The sequence below is a fragment of the Stylophora pistillata genome, chromosome 4 (assembly GCF_964205215.1).
Source record: "Stylophora pistillata chromosome 4, jaStyPist1.2, whole genome shotgun sequence".
In the NCBI taxonomy this organism is placed as follows: domain Eukaryota; kingdom Metazoa; phylum Cnidaria; class Anthozoa; order Scleractinia; family Pocilloporidae; genus Stylophora; species Stylophora pistillata.
This window is the reverse complement of record NC_142522.1, coordinates 860,139-872,500: the sequence shown is the minus strand read 5'-3', so window position 1 is coordinate 872,500 and position 12,362 is coordinate 860,139. Positions and strand designations below refer to the sequence as shown.

The window sequence follows — 12,362 nt, the reverse complement described above, 5'->3', positions numbered from 1 at the left end:
AGGGCAACGGTACAATTGGTCTATTGTATTGTGGAAGACTGGGACGAGTCAATGAACATGCGGCGGAATGAGCCGAACAAAATGGCGGAGGCAATTAGTGGCAGTGTTTTCGGAACACCCGACTACATTAGCCCCTCTGTGACTTTTTTATTCTTTTTTCCGTTCTAGTTTTGTTTTCTTAACGACTGAACAAACTTTTTCGGTGAGGAGAGACAAAAGGAAGCCGACGCTTCAGTTTATATAACGAATTATCTGGTATGCTTTGAGATGACGTGAGCGATTTTCTTTTCACTTATGAAATTTGTGTTTTTCAATTTGTAGCCAAGTTGACTTTTCCAGCTTAAGAGCAGTCTTTCATTCTGAGCAGTTCGCACATAGATAGATAGATAGAAACTTTATTAACCTGTCAAAAAATCTTCTAGTTTGGGAGATATCCCATACTAATGTGGGGACACAAATAAAATGGATAAAAATTATTTACAAAAAAATATTACCTACTTAAGAATAAAATTAAGTCATATTATGTATGAAAAAATATGAAATGAATTAAGAATTACATAAAGCACAGCCCCTGCAGCCATCATCTAATAGGGAGCTGAGGTCACGCTTATGTATGCGGTTTTTGAAACTAGCTAATGTTGTGGCTGATCTGTCATTAGTTGTCAGTTTACTCCATAAGTTAGGTCCTAAATAGCGTAGTGAATGTTTGCCGTAAGTTATTGTGTTGTATCTAGGAATAGAGAAGTCGGCCTGTCTTAAATTAAAGGAAGCGTTGTGTTTCTGAAATATATTACAAATATTCAAGGGGTTGTGTTTAACTTTGTACATTAAAATGCATATATCCTGTCTCCGATAGGTTCCTTCCACTTGCTGTTGATGTGAAATAAAAAATCCTCTAAGACAGCCATTTTCTGGGGTATTCCATGTTCACACAATCATTCAAGCTCCAAAATTAGGGCAAAGCGACATTCACGGCACCATTGTGTCCTAATTATTCAGTTATGGCTACCAAAATGAAGTTTCAGTTCCCAGGGGAAGTTTAAAATGACGTAAATAAAAAAAAAAAAATGGTAATGAGTGCTTGCTAAAATTTATTCATATCATCAACCCACTACTATATTTTTGTATTTCGATTTTAAGGAAGTGGAAACGTTTCGATGGGTAATTTTCGTTGTTTTTACAGGTATATTATAAAACATTTCAAATACGCGCTTAGCTGAGGAAAGTCCAGTTTGCTTTTTACAACGAATGAGCAAACCTAACTGGCAGTTATTGGGATATTTTAGGCACAATTCTGGACTCAACATTGGCTGCCGGTTTGTTTGCTTATTTTTCTTGAATCACACGTCAGCAGACAAGTCTAAATTACGTACGGTTATTATCTCTTCTCTAAGTTAGAATCCGGTGCCAAACTTTAATTTAATGTAGTTTTAAGTATGCCAATTTACTGAGCAATAGATTATACAAAGTTGAATAAATATTATGGAGCTCACTACATGAATTTATTGAATTGCAATTAAAGCTTAACCGTTGGCTACTCAACATCAAGTGCATGACATGTTATTCCAGATATATACATTTTGAAACATAAACGATACGTGTATACTAGACTATTCCGATTCATTTTTAAATCTCAAAATTAAAGCCGTGCTTCAGTTTTACCCAACATAATTTTCATTATTAGTAGGGTTCCTATTTCCAAGAAGAGGTAAAAGTTATTCTAAACTGTCGTTATTTGCAATTTGGTATCCATTGACTCTCGTTGACGAAATGTCTGTTCATATCTGTAATGACTGGAGCCATTGCTTGCCTTAGCTTCTAACATCTATTCTTATTAAGCGCTATTGGCTGTCTTAGAAACAAGAAAACGTCAGAGCTTGTCGAAACTCGGCAATTCTGAATGCATAAAGAACTGGATTGACAAAAGCATTGAAGTAGTTGAAGAGGTTTATCCAATGATACACGTTTTGTTGTATACGAAAAGACCAGAAATTTATCGCGTTAGCAATAATCAAGGGCAACCACGTTATTAAAGCCATACCCGATACAAGTGACAAGGTCTTTGTCAAGCGGATATTTCTGTTTCTTTGTAAGTCTCTGTTTTGCTGCGGTGTTGAGACACCTCCACGAAACTTTATCCAAATGCCAATGTTGCAACCACAAACGATACACATGAGAACTAAACTGTATGGCACCCAAAAATACATAACGTATTGGTGCAATTGCAAGACATATGTTGCGGTCGACATCGCAGAAATGAGGAAAGCGAGTATCCAGGCTGTTAAAATAGCAAAGCCGTATGCTCGCGTTGGCAATGTTCCGTGTTTGAACGGCCGGAGTATAGCGTGAAATCTCTCACAGGATATGAAAGCTGTAGAAATAAGTGAGGCTTGTGCGAAAAATGTATCAAAAATCAAGCGAAAAATCGTGAAAGGGCCAGTTTTTCCGTCCAAGTGCCCAATCTGGCTGGTCCACAGCTGGAAAAAAGAGGCAACATGATAAATGTATATTGGCAAAGTCACAGTTCCCATCAATAGGTCTGCAAACGCCATGTTGATGGGTAGAAACAAATGTTTCTTGCGACAACGTCTGTTCATCGCAAATAGAATAATGGTGAGTGAGTTTCCGGCGAAGACTAAAACAAATGTCAAAATAAAAGCACTACACAATACAATGCCTTCCGTCTTGGAGTGAGCGTTTGCTTGGCTGACATTGATAACAGATGTATTTTTCATTTTGACAGTATATGTTTTCACTCGATAATACTGAGAAACTAAAGAGAGCTCTGCAGTCAGGCTGCTTGCCTGCGTGCACACTTCTCCTCTTTCCTTTGTTGCACGCAGAACTGAAGGGACAAAAACAAATTTTGTGTTCTCCTTCAGTTTTCCTGTTTTGTCCACCAATTAGGAACGCGTGTAATATATTGTCAACTGTCAAACATTTGTCAAGCATTAATTACTGTACTGTGTTTCTTGACAGTCTTAAGTTAATCTCGAGGCAGCTGATAGCCTCTTCGCTTATAACAAAGCATCGGTTGTTTTTAATAAAGCATAACCGAGTAAATTCATATCCGAATAAATCTTTCAAAAAGCAGGTACCTAAGGACTTATTTTAATAGGATTCCTGGATAACTACTATAAGCTAACCTCTATATCAGACGACAAGCTCTAAGGGATAATAGGCGAACGTACACGTTTCGGATGTTCCTAAACTTAAGTTCTCCTTTTTTTTTCATTTCTTTTCTTTACTTTTTTTGACATATTTACCGATATAACGACAATCTTGTGAAGGTCTCAAAGTGGGTTAACCGTAAAACGGAAAAAATAGCTATTAGGCGTAATAACTGCGGACGAATTTTAACCGTTTGTCGTGAAAAGGGAGGATCATACAATTTTTTCCTTTTACCATAGAGGAAAGAAATTAATGATAAGCCTTAAAATGGCCAAAATTTTAACCGTTCACGGTCGTAACGGTAAGCGGTAGTTTTTGGTCAAGGACTGATCGCAAAGCAAAATGCCTCCGCGAAATGTTTTAATCGCTCTTCTTTGCTGTTTGCTTGCCATGCAAAACCTGATTGTGGCTAGTGAACAATTACTTTTGGTTTTGTTGGGAAGGATTCGGCTTTTACCAGTCATGGAGACTTAAGCTCAGTTGCTCAACAAACGTCGACGCCGCGGTCGACCTGTAGAATCCTGGTTTGAAATTGTAACTTCCTGAAGCCTTTTCCCTCAGACATTTGAGAATGGGGAGAGAGTCATTCGACAACTTACTAACTCGACGTTCAGTTACGAAACATGATGACCAGTTGAAGGGTATCTCATTCTGAAGGGACAATAGATTTTCTCGCCCGACAAAAAATTGTTGGCCTCCAAAAGTAATTGACGGCATCTTTGAAGTTTCGTGACTTTTGCGAAAATTTCGTTGGGTCAAAAATATCGTTCGCACTGAAAATGGTTTCGCGTAGACAGATTTTTTTGCAAAACAAACAAAATTTCGCGTAGTGCGAACAGAAATTAGATGGTTTTTCTTTCATTATGAAGACTTCAATTAAATACTGTTTGACGAGATATTACGAATCCTCCATGGAGAGAATTGTTTGCCATCGAGTATTTTCTTCGTAAGTCACCTGTTCTTAAAACAAAACTGAAGTAACCCTACACCAAGTTATTCCTGAAGTATAGAAATAGGTAAAGGTAAAGTCTGTTTACGAGCCTAGTGGCCCTCTATGCCGGTGCTTAACTCCGGTTTCTGTAGCATGAAGTGACTAGGAGTATTTCTACTCCCCCCTGGATGGGATGCCAGTCCATCGCGGGGTTACCCTCAGCATTAAATTTGCGGGTACCCATTTATACACCTGGGTGAAGAGATGCACTGTGAGAGTAAACTGTCTTGCCTGAAAATATGCTTAGAACAGAGACTCGAAAAGAGCCAGAACGTGATGAAAAATTCTATTGTGATTAGCTAGAATACCAAAGACAAACACAAAAAAACCGCATACGCTTAACTCGACGTAAACTAAGATGAACCGATCAAGAATTGTTCTCATTTGTCACTTTGTCGTTAATGAATTCGGACACCCACGCATCTTCATCTCAGGCATAATCTCAGATCGAGAGGAAGAAAGAAGAGTCAAAAACGACGGCACTACTATTTCACTAAGGAAATTTCAAATTTTAACAGTCGGGTTTAGCTTTTCTAAATGAAATGGTGAATATAACATAATAGCGCAAGATGACCTCAGTAAAAACAATACAAAAGGTGTCAACAAGTACCAATTAAATGAAGCTACGTTTCCGAATTTGTTAGGTGTTCATATTGTTATCCTGTCATTTCTTAAATGAAAGATGAAGAGCTCATAGGTCTAACTGATCCACTTTTAATTCTCGAGAACAGATGTTTTTTTTTTGGGGGGGGGGGGGGTTCACATGGGTTTTAGGGTGAACGGAGAAGGGATCAGTCGTAACCAAAAGAGCATGAAAGGGGATTAAAGAAAATTGACGGCCAATTAATTGACAGTGACTGTATATGAAAATAACCTTAGAGTTGTCATTTAGAACTGCTTCTAACTCTTTTTTGTCATCAACCCCTACCGGAAGTCCCTTCCAAGTAGCCCGTCACATCTGTTCAACCATATGTTTAAGACCGACTCTTTATCATAGATGTTAAAACGCTTACGATGAGTTAATTTTCCAACGGCAAACTTTCTTATTCATTATGAAATGAAAAGTCCACACCAGGCGTTGTGTATCAGTGGGAATTTTTCTCTGTTGCAGTGATCAATATGAGAAACTGTAGTATTCCAGCAAAATATGCTTCAATTTAAAGATCTCGAGTAAATTAATTAAAGCTTGCCTTCTAACTCAGTGGTCCAGCTTAGGTAAAAAATGAAGGGGGGGGGGGAAGAAAATGAAGTAATGGAGGGAAACAGTGGTTGAGTGCTTTTTTCGTCATGGAACTTTGTTCATAAAAGAAGCCGTTTTTATTTAAAAACTGGAATAAACACCGTTTACAATATTATTACCAAAACTTTTCGTTTTTCTGAGATAGAGGACCCTATTCCTAGGGTCATTTTCTTTCTTTCCACTTGAATTAAACGTTGTAGTCACATGCTTAGCTGAGGAAGGTTCCGGCGCTTAGTAAACCATGCAAATTACACACTTACATAACAAATTCAAGCGGCAATGATTGGCGACTTCGTAAGCAAAGACACGGTTCTTCACCTTCAATTATATTTTGTTGGTTTGTTTCAAATTTTCTTTGCATCACACGAACTCGAAACAAATCTAAATTTCGTAACCTTATAAACTCTCCAATACACTAATTGGCCCTAGGATTAAATTTCTTCCAGATGTAGTGATAAACTATGCTAATACAGAGAAATATTAAAAACACAAAGTTCTAAGCTTGTATTGAGTAGCGGAAAGATATCACGAACACACAATTAGTAACCCTTAAGCATCACAGTGGTCTTCCCGCCTTGAACTGTCACCCTTAAGCATCACAGCGGTATTCCCGCCTTGAACTGTCACCCTTAAGCATCACAGCGGTATTCCCGCCTTGAACTGTCACCCTTAAGCATCACAGCGGTATTCTCGCCTTGAACTGTCACCCTTAAGCATCACAGCGGTATTCCCGCCTTGAACTGTCACCCTTAAGCATCACAGCGGTATTCCCGCCTTGAACTGTCACCCTTAAGCATCACAGCGGTATTCCCGCCTTGAACTGTCACCCTTAAGCATCACAGCGGTATTCTCGCCTTGAACTGTCACCCTTAAGCATCACAGCGGCATTTCCGCCGTGAACTGTCACCCTTAAGCATCACAGCGGTATTCCCGCCTTGAACTGTCACCCTTAAGCATCACAGCGGTATTCCCGCCTTGAACTGTCACCCTTAAGCATCACAGCGGCATTCCCGCCTTGAACTGTCACCCTTAAGCATCACAGCGGTATTCCCGCCTTGAACTGTCACCCTTAAGCATCACAGCGGTATTCCCGCCTTGAACTGTCACCCTTAAGCATCACAGCGGTATTCTCGCCTTGAACTGTCACCCTTAAGCATCACAGCGGTATTCCCGCCTTGAACTGTCACCCTTAAGCATCACAGCGGTATTCCCGCCTTGAACTGTCACCCTTAAGCATCACAGCGGTATTCCCGCCTTGAACTGTCACCCTTAAGCATCACAGCGGTATTCTCGCCTTGAACTGTCACCCTTAAGCATCACAGCGGCATTTCCGCCGTGAACTGTCACCCTTAAGCATCACAGCGGTATTCCCGCCTTGAACTGTCACCCTTAAGCATCACAGCGGTATTCTCGCCTTGAACTGTCACCCTTAAGCATCACAGCGGTATTCTCGCCTTGAACTGTCACCCTTAAGCATCACAGCGGCATTCCCGCCTTGAACTGTCACCCTTAAGCATCACAGCGGTATTCTCGCCTTGAACTGTCACCCTTAAGCATCACAGCGGCATTCTCGCCTTGAACTGTCACCCTTAAGCATCACAGCGGTATTCCCGCCTTGAACTGTCACCCTTAAGCATCACAGCGGTATTCTCGCCTTGAACTGTCACCCTTAAGCATCACAGCGGCATTCTCGCCTTGAACTGTCACCCTTAAGCATCACAGCGGTATTCCCGCCTTGAACTGTCACCCTTAAGCATCACAGCGGTATTCTCGCCTTGAACTGTCACCCTTAAGCATCACAGCGGCAGTCCCGCCTTGAACTGTCACCCTTAAGCATCACAGCGGTATTCCCGCCTTGAACTGTCACCCTTAAGCATCACAGCGGCATTCTCGCCTTGAACTGTCACCCTTAAGCATCACAGCGGTATTCCCGCCTTGAACTGTCACCCTTAAGCATCACAGCGGTATTCTCGCCTTGAACTGTCACCCTTAAGCATCACAGCGGCATTTCCGCCTTGAACTGTCACCCTTAAGCATCACAGCGGCATTCCCGCCTTGAACTGTCACCCTTAAGCATCACAGCGGCATTCCCGTCTTGAACTGTCACCCTTAAGCATCACAGCGGTATTCCCGCCTTGAACTGTCACCCTTAAGCATCACAGCGGTATTCCCGTCTTGAACTGTCACCCTTAAGCATTACAGCGGCATTCCCGCCTTGAACTGTCACCCTTGAGCATCACAGCGGCATTCCCGCCTTGAACTGTCACCCTTAAGCATCACAGCGGTATTCCCGCCTTGAACTGTCACCCTTAAGCATCACAGCGGCATTCCCGCCTTGAACTGTCACCCTTAAGCATCACAGCAGCATTCCCGCCTTGAACTGTCACCCTTAGGCATCACAGCGGTATGCCCGCCTTGAACTGTCACCCTTAAGCATCACAGCGGCATTTCCGCCTTGAACTGTCACCCTTAAGCATCACAGCGGTATTCCCGCCTTGAACTGTCACCCTTAAGCATCACAGCGGCATTCCCGCCTTGAACTGTCACCCTTAAGCATCACAGCGGTATTCTCGCCTTGAACTGTCACCCTTAAGCATCACAGCGGTATTCCCGCCTTGAACTGTCACCCTTAAGCATCACAGCGGCATTCCCGTCTTGAACTGTCACCCTTAAGCATCACAGCGGCATTCCCGCCTTGAACTGTCACCCTTAAGCATCACAGCGGCATTTCCGCCTTGAACTGTCACCGTTAAGCATCACAGCGGCATTCCCGCTTTGAACTGTCGGATTGACGAAAGAGTTGAAATAATTTAAAATACTCACTAAGTACCCACAACGATTAAAAAATTGACAGTAGTACACACTAGTACGCACTAGTAGACACTAATACACACTAGTGCATAAACCGTTTTCACCCGGTTCTGAAATATACCAGGAAAGTTTCTGATAAGTCTTTATCCTTTTTAATTTGGATATATCAACAAAGTTGAAATGGTAAATTGGTCACCGTAACGATTACAAAAGCTGACGTTTCGAGCGTTAGCCCTTAGTCGGAGCGAATAGAGAAATTGTGGGTTGTGTGTACTTTTAAAGGCAGAAAATGGAACTACGTTATTGTTGGGAACGTGGCAACGAGAAAAACAAGAATAAATTAGTAGAATGGAAAGCGTTCGTCGATCCATGTGGGATTTAGACCACCGGTTTGAAAGATGAGCTTTTGTTCAAGATTTTTACGGCTTTCCGTGCTGCCTAAGTATAAAGAAAGACTGCAGATTGCCATATGATGCTTAGAATGATTAGGATCCTTTTTAGACATCAAAGTTTTAATTGAAGGCAACGGTTTATGCCCTAGTGTGTATTACAAACCTGCAGACTCGCATAATTACTTGTTATATTCGTCTTCGCATCCATCTCACGTTAAGAATTCCATTCCTTTTTCTCAGTTTCTAAGACTTCGCCGTTTATGTAGTGATGACTCTGATTTCCACCACAAATCAGAGTCAATGTGCCAGTTTTTCGATGAACGTGGTTACCCTGTTTCTGTCGTTCAAGCGGGTTACCACCGCGCCCAACTCAGTTATTGATCGACATTCAGCACGTCACAAAAGGAAGATTCCGACCGCATTCCATTCACTCTCACGTTTCACCTCACAACCACTCAGTCAAATCCATCATTCTTAAAAACTTTAAATTACTTCAAGACGATCCAGAGACAAGCACTATCTTTTCGCAGCCTCCGCTCATTTCATTCAAACGCGACAAAAACATAGGCAATTTTTTGGTCAGAAGTTCTTTTCAGACTGATGATCAATCAGGCACTTTTAAATGCACTCGTGCACGATGCAAAACGTGTCCTTTCATTCACAACACTGATAAAATATCGGGACCCAAACGATCCATTAAGATCACCGATCACTTCACGTGCACCTCCGCCAATGTAATCTATTGCATAACTTGCACTTATTGCAAAAAAGATATACATCGGCGAAACAGGCAGAAGACTAGGCGACCGATTCCGAGAACACCTTCGCGACGTGGAAAGGAATGACAAGGACACATCGAAACCAGTCGCTAGACACTTTAATTTACCTAATCATTCTAAGCAACATATGGCAATTTGCGGTCTTTCCTTACACTTAAGTAGCACGGAAAGCCGTAAAACTCTTGAACAAAAGCTCATGCATCTTTCAAACCGGCAGTCTAAACTACAGGGATCAACGAACGCTTTTCATTGCACTAATTTATTCGTGTTTTTCTCGTTGCCATGTCCCCACCAATAACGTAGCTCCATTTTCTGCCTTTCAAAGTACATACAACCCATAATTCCTCTATTCTCTCCGACGAAGGGCTAACGCTCGAAACGTCAACTTTTGTAATCGTTACGGTGGCCAATTTACCATTTCAACTTTGTTGATATATCCAAATTATTTCGTTACCCCCACCGACGCAGCCCCAAACAGTTTCTTTAGAAACTATCAGCCTTTATTCAGATAGTAACATAAACTCGCTTCATTCATTAGGTGACGACTTTTTACCCAATCCGACTGCGAAAGAAGAGCTACAACTGAAGTAAAATTGTTGACATTTATATAAATTCCTGGGCGTTATCTTTTGGTTGGTGGCATAAAGAAATATCTTTCGCAAGCGGATACTGAGCGCATTGTCCATGCCTTCGTTTTATCGAGATTAGATTATTGTTATGGTTTGCTCTATGGAATTCCCTTCCGTGAAATTGAGAAAGTTCAGAGATTGCAGAATACCGCGGCAAGATTAACTGTGTACATGAAGAAGACTGATTACATTACTCCCGCTTTAAAAAAATTGCACTGGCTTCCTGTTCGTGACAGAATAATTTTTGAGTTACTTTTGATTAATGGCCTTGCTCCAGTGTACATTAATGAACTGTTACATCATGATATTTCCTGTCGCTCTCTTTTTTCGAGTGATTCCAACCTTCTAGTTATCCCTAAGACTACTACAGTTACTTACGGAGATGGATCTTTTGCGGCAACTTGCCCCAACATATGGAATTAGCTACCGCTTGCCATTAGACAAAGCAACTCTATTGGTAGTCTTAAAAGGGCGTTGAAAACGTACCTGTTTCGTGAGATCTCTTTCTTTTAGTTGTAAAAAGCATCCAGACATTTATTATTGTTATTATTTATGTTAAGCCTTTTTTTTAATTCAGCCCTTCTCCTTTCCGACTTGATAAACCGAATGTGAAATAACCAAAGAAAATGCCACGGAACATCTGAAGATCCCGAAATACCAGTTACAACTGTGTATCCATTACTTCTTGCTCAAACGCCAATTCATAAATGAAAGCAGTTGGCGAGTTCAACTCCATACTCGTTAAATCGTTTGCCTGGTGCCTGTAATTTCTTCTCCTTCCGATGCAAAAGCGAGCCATTGCATGTCGAAACTCTGCAATTCTTAACACATAAACTACTGGATTGACAAAAGAGTTGAAGTAGTTGAAAAGGTTCACCATGAGGTAGAATTTCCACTGCACAGGAAATGCCCAGACGTATATCAACAAGTTTAATACAACCAATGGTAACCATGCCAGCAAAGTAAGGCCAGATACAAATAACAATGTCTTTGTCAAGCGCTTGCTTTGCAACTCTCTGTTTTGCCGATGTGAAACGACGACACTTCCTCTTTGAAACTTTCTCCAAATAAAAATGTTACAGCCACATGTGGTTAACGTGAGAATCAGAGTATATGGCCCCCAAATTAACATTGTGTGTTTGAACGAAAATAAAAGGTTTGATCCGGTCCATATAGCAGAGATAAGCAGAGCGAATGTCCATGTTGTAAAAATAACAATGCGGTACGCGCGTGCTGACAATGTTCGATACTTAAATGGCCAGTATATAGCGTAAAATCTCTCACAGGATATGAAGGCCGCAGAAATAAGTGAGGCTTGTGAGAAAACTGTATCAACGATCATGAAAAAAATAGATAGAGGCTTGTTGCTCCACAGTTCCCAAGTCCCGACCGTCCACAGCCGGAAATAGCTTCCGACATCGTAAATGAAAATGGGCAAACTCACAGCTCCCACGAGCAGATCAGCAAATGCCATGTTGATGACCAGAAACAAACTTTTCTTGCGAATATTCTTGTTCATAACAAAGAGAACAATTGTAAAAATGTTTCCTGCTACAACTAAAACAAAAGTGATTGTAAAAGTAGTGCACCAAATGATTCCCTCTGCCTTGAAGTAACCATTCAATGATGAATTTGGCTGGTAATTTTTCATGCTAAAATTGGGAAGAGAAATATCGTTCATCCTGAGATTTTATGGAAAGACAATCGTACAATACTGAGTGAGAAGAGAAAACAATACTGAGGATAGATGGAAGACGAGTGATGCACAAATGTCTTATTACAGCCAATGTTTTTCTTTTAATTTCTCGCATGTTGATCAGTTTAGTGTGACCCCTTACTGAGATGGCTTTCAAATTACAGCCGAGAGCTTATTTCGATGTCAAGAGTTTTAAGCGCTAGCAACTTTTGTTTTTACAGCTGTTTTTGTTTTTTTTTTTTTTTAGTTTTTATCAAGCCGCCTGTTTGTAAATTGAAGATAAATAAATTAACACTCGCATCGGCGTTAGTAGAACAAATGGTGGAATCAGATGTGGTTTCGAATTATTTCTGAAATAAAAAGTGATATAAAGCTTTGGGTATACATCAAATGCAAAATTATTCTTAATGAAAACCAAATAAAGAGAAAAATAGTAGAAGAGGAATAGCAAAAAACAGAAAATAAAGGATTTGACAAGGCTCGTCTGTCTTGAAAAATAAAAACTGGCCATCTGTAAATTCCTAATCAGAATAACATTCATCGTGAGAAACGAAGTCGTTAAGAAATATAAATTCGTTTGAGAGGGATATTCTCTTAGACTCAGATTGATTTAAGTATAGTTTTTTTTTTACAAAGACCAAAACTGAACCGAT

At 40.7% G+C, this 12,362-nt stretch overlaps 1 protein-coding gene across 1 annotated transcript; it reads right to left on the bottom strand.

The window, feature by feature from the left end:
• Positions 1-9,740: 9,740 nt before the first annotated feature.
• LOC148731971 (neuropeptide SIFamide receptor-like) lies at positions 9,741-11,901 on the bottom strand. The gene has a single exon (XM_088758519.1). The coding sequence runs from the start codon at positions 11,692-11,694 to the stop codon at positions 10,675-10,677; it is 1,020 nt and encodes a 339-aa protein (XP_088614645.1). The 5' UTR covers positions 11,695-11,901; the 3' UTR covers positions 9,741-10,674.
• Positions 11,902-12,362: the final 461 nt, after the last annotated feature.

What these genes read in the sequence shown, in the direction of transcription:
- LOC148731971 (XM_088758519.1), bottom strand. Translation starts at nt 11,694, where the DNA reads ATGAACGATATTTCTCTTCCCAATTTTAGCATGAAAAATTACCAGCCA.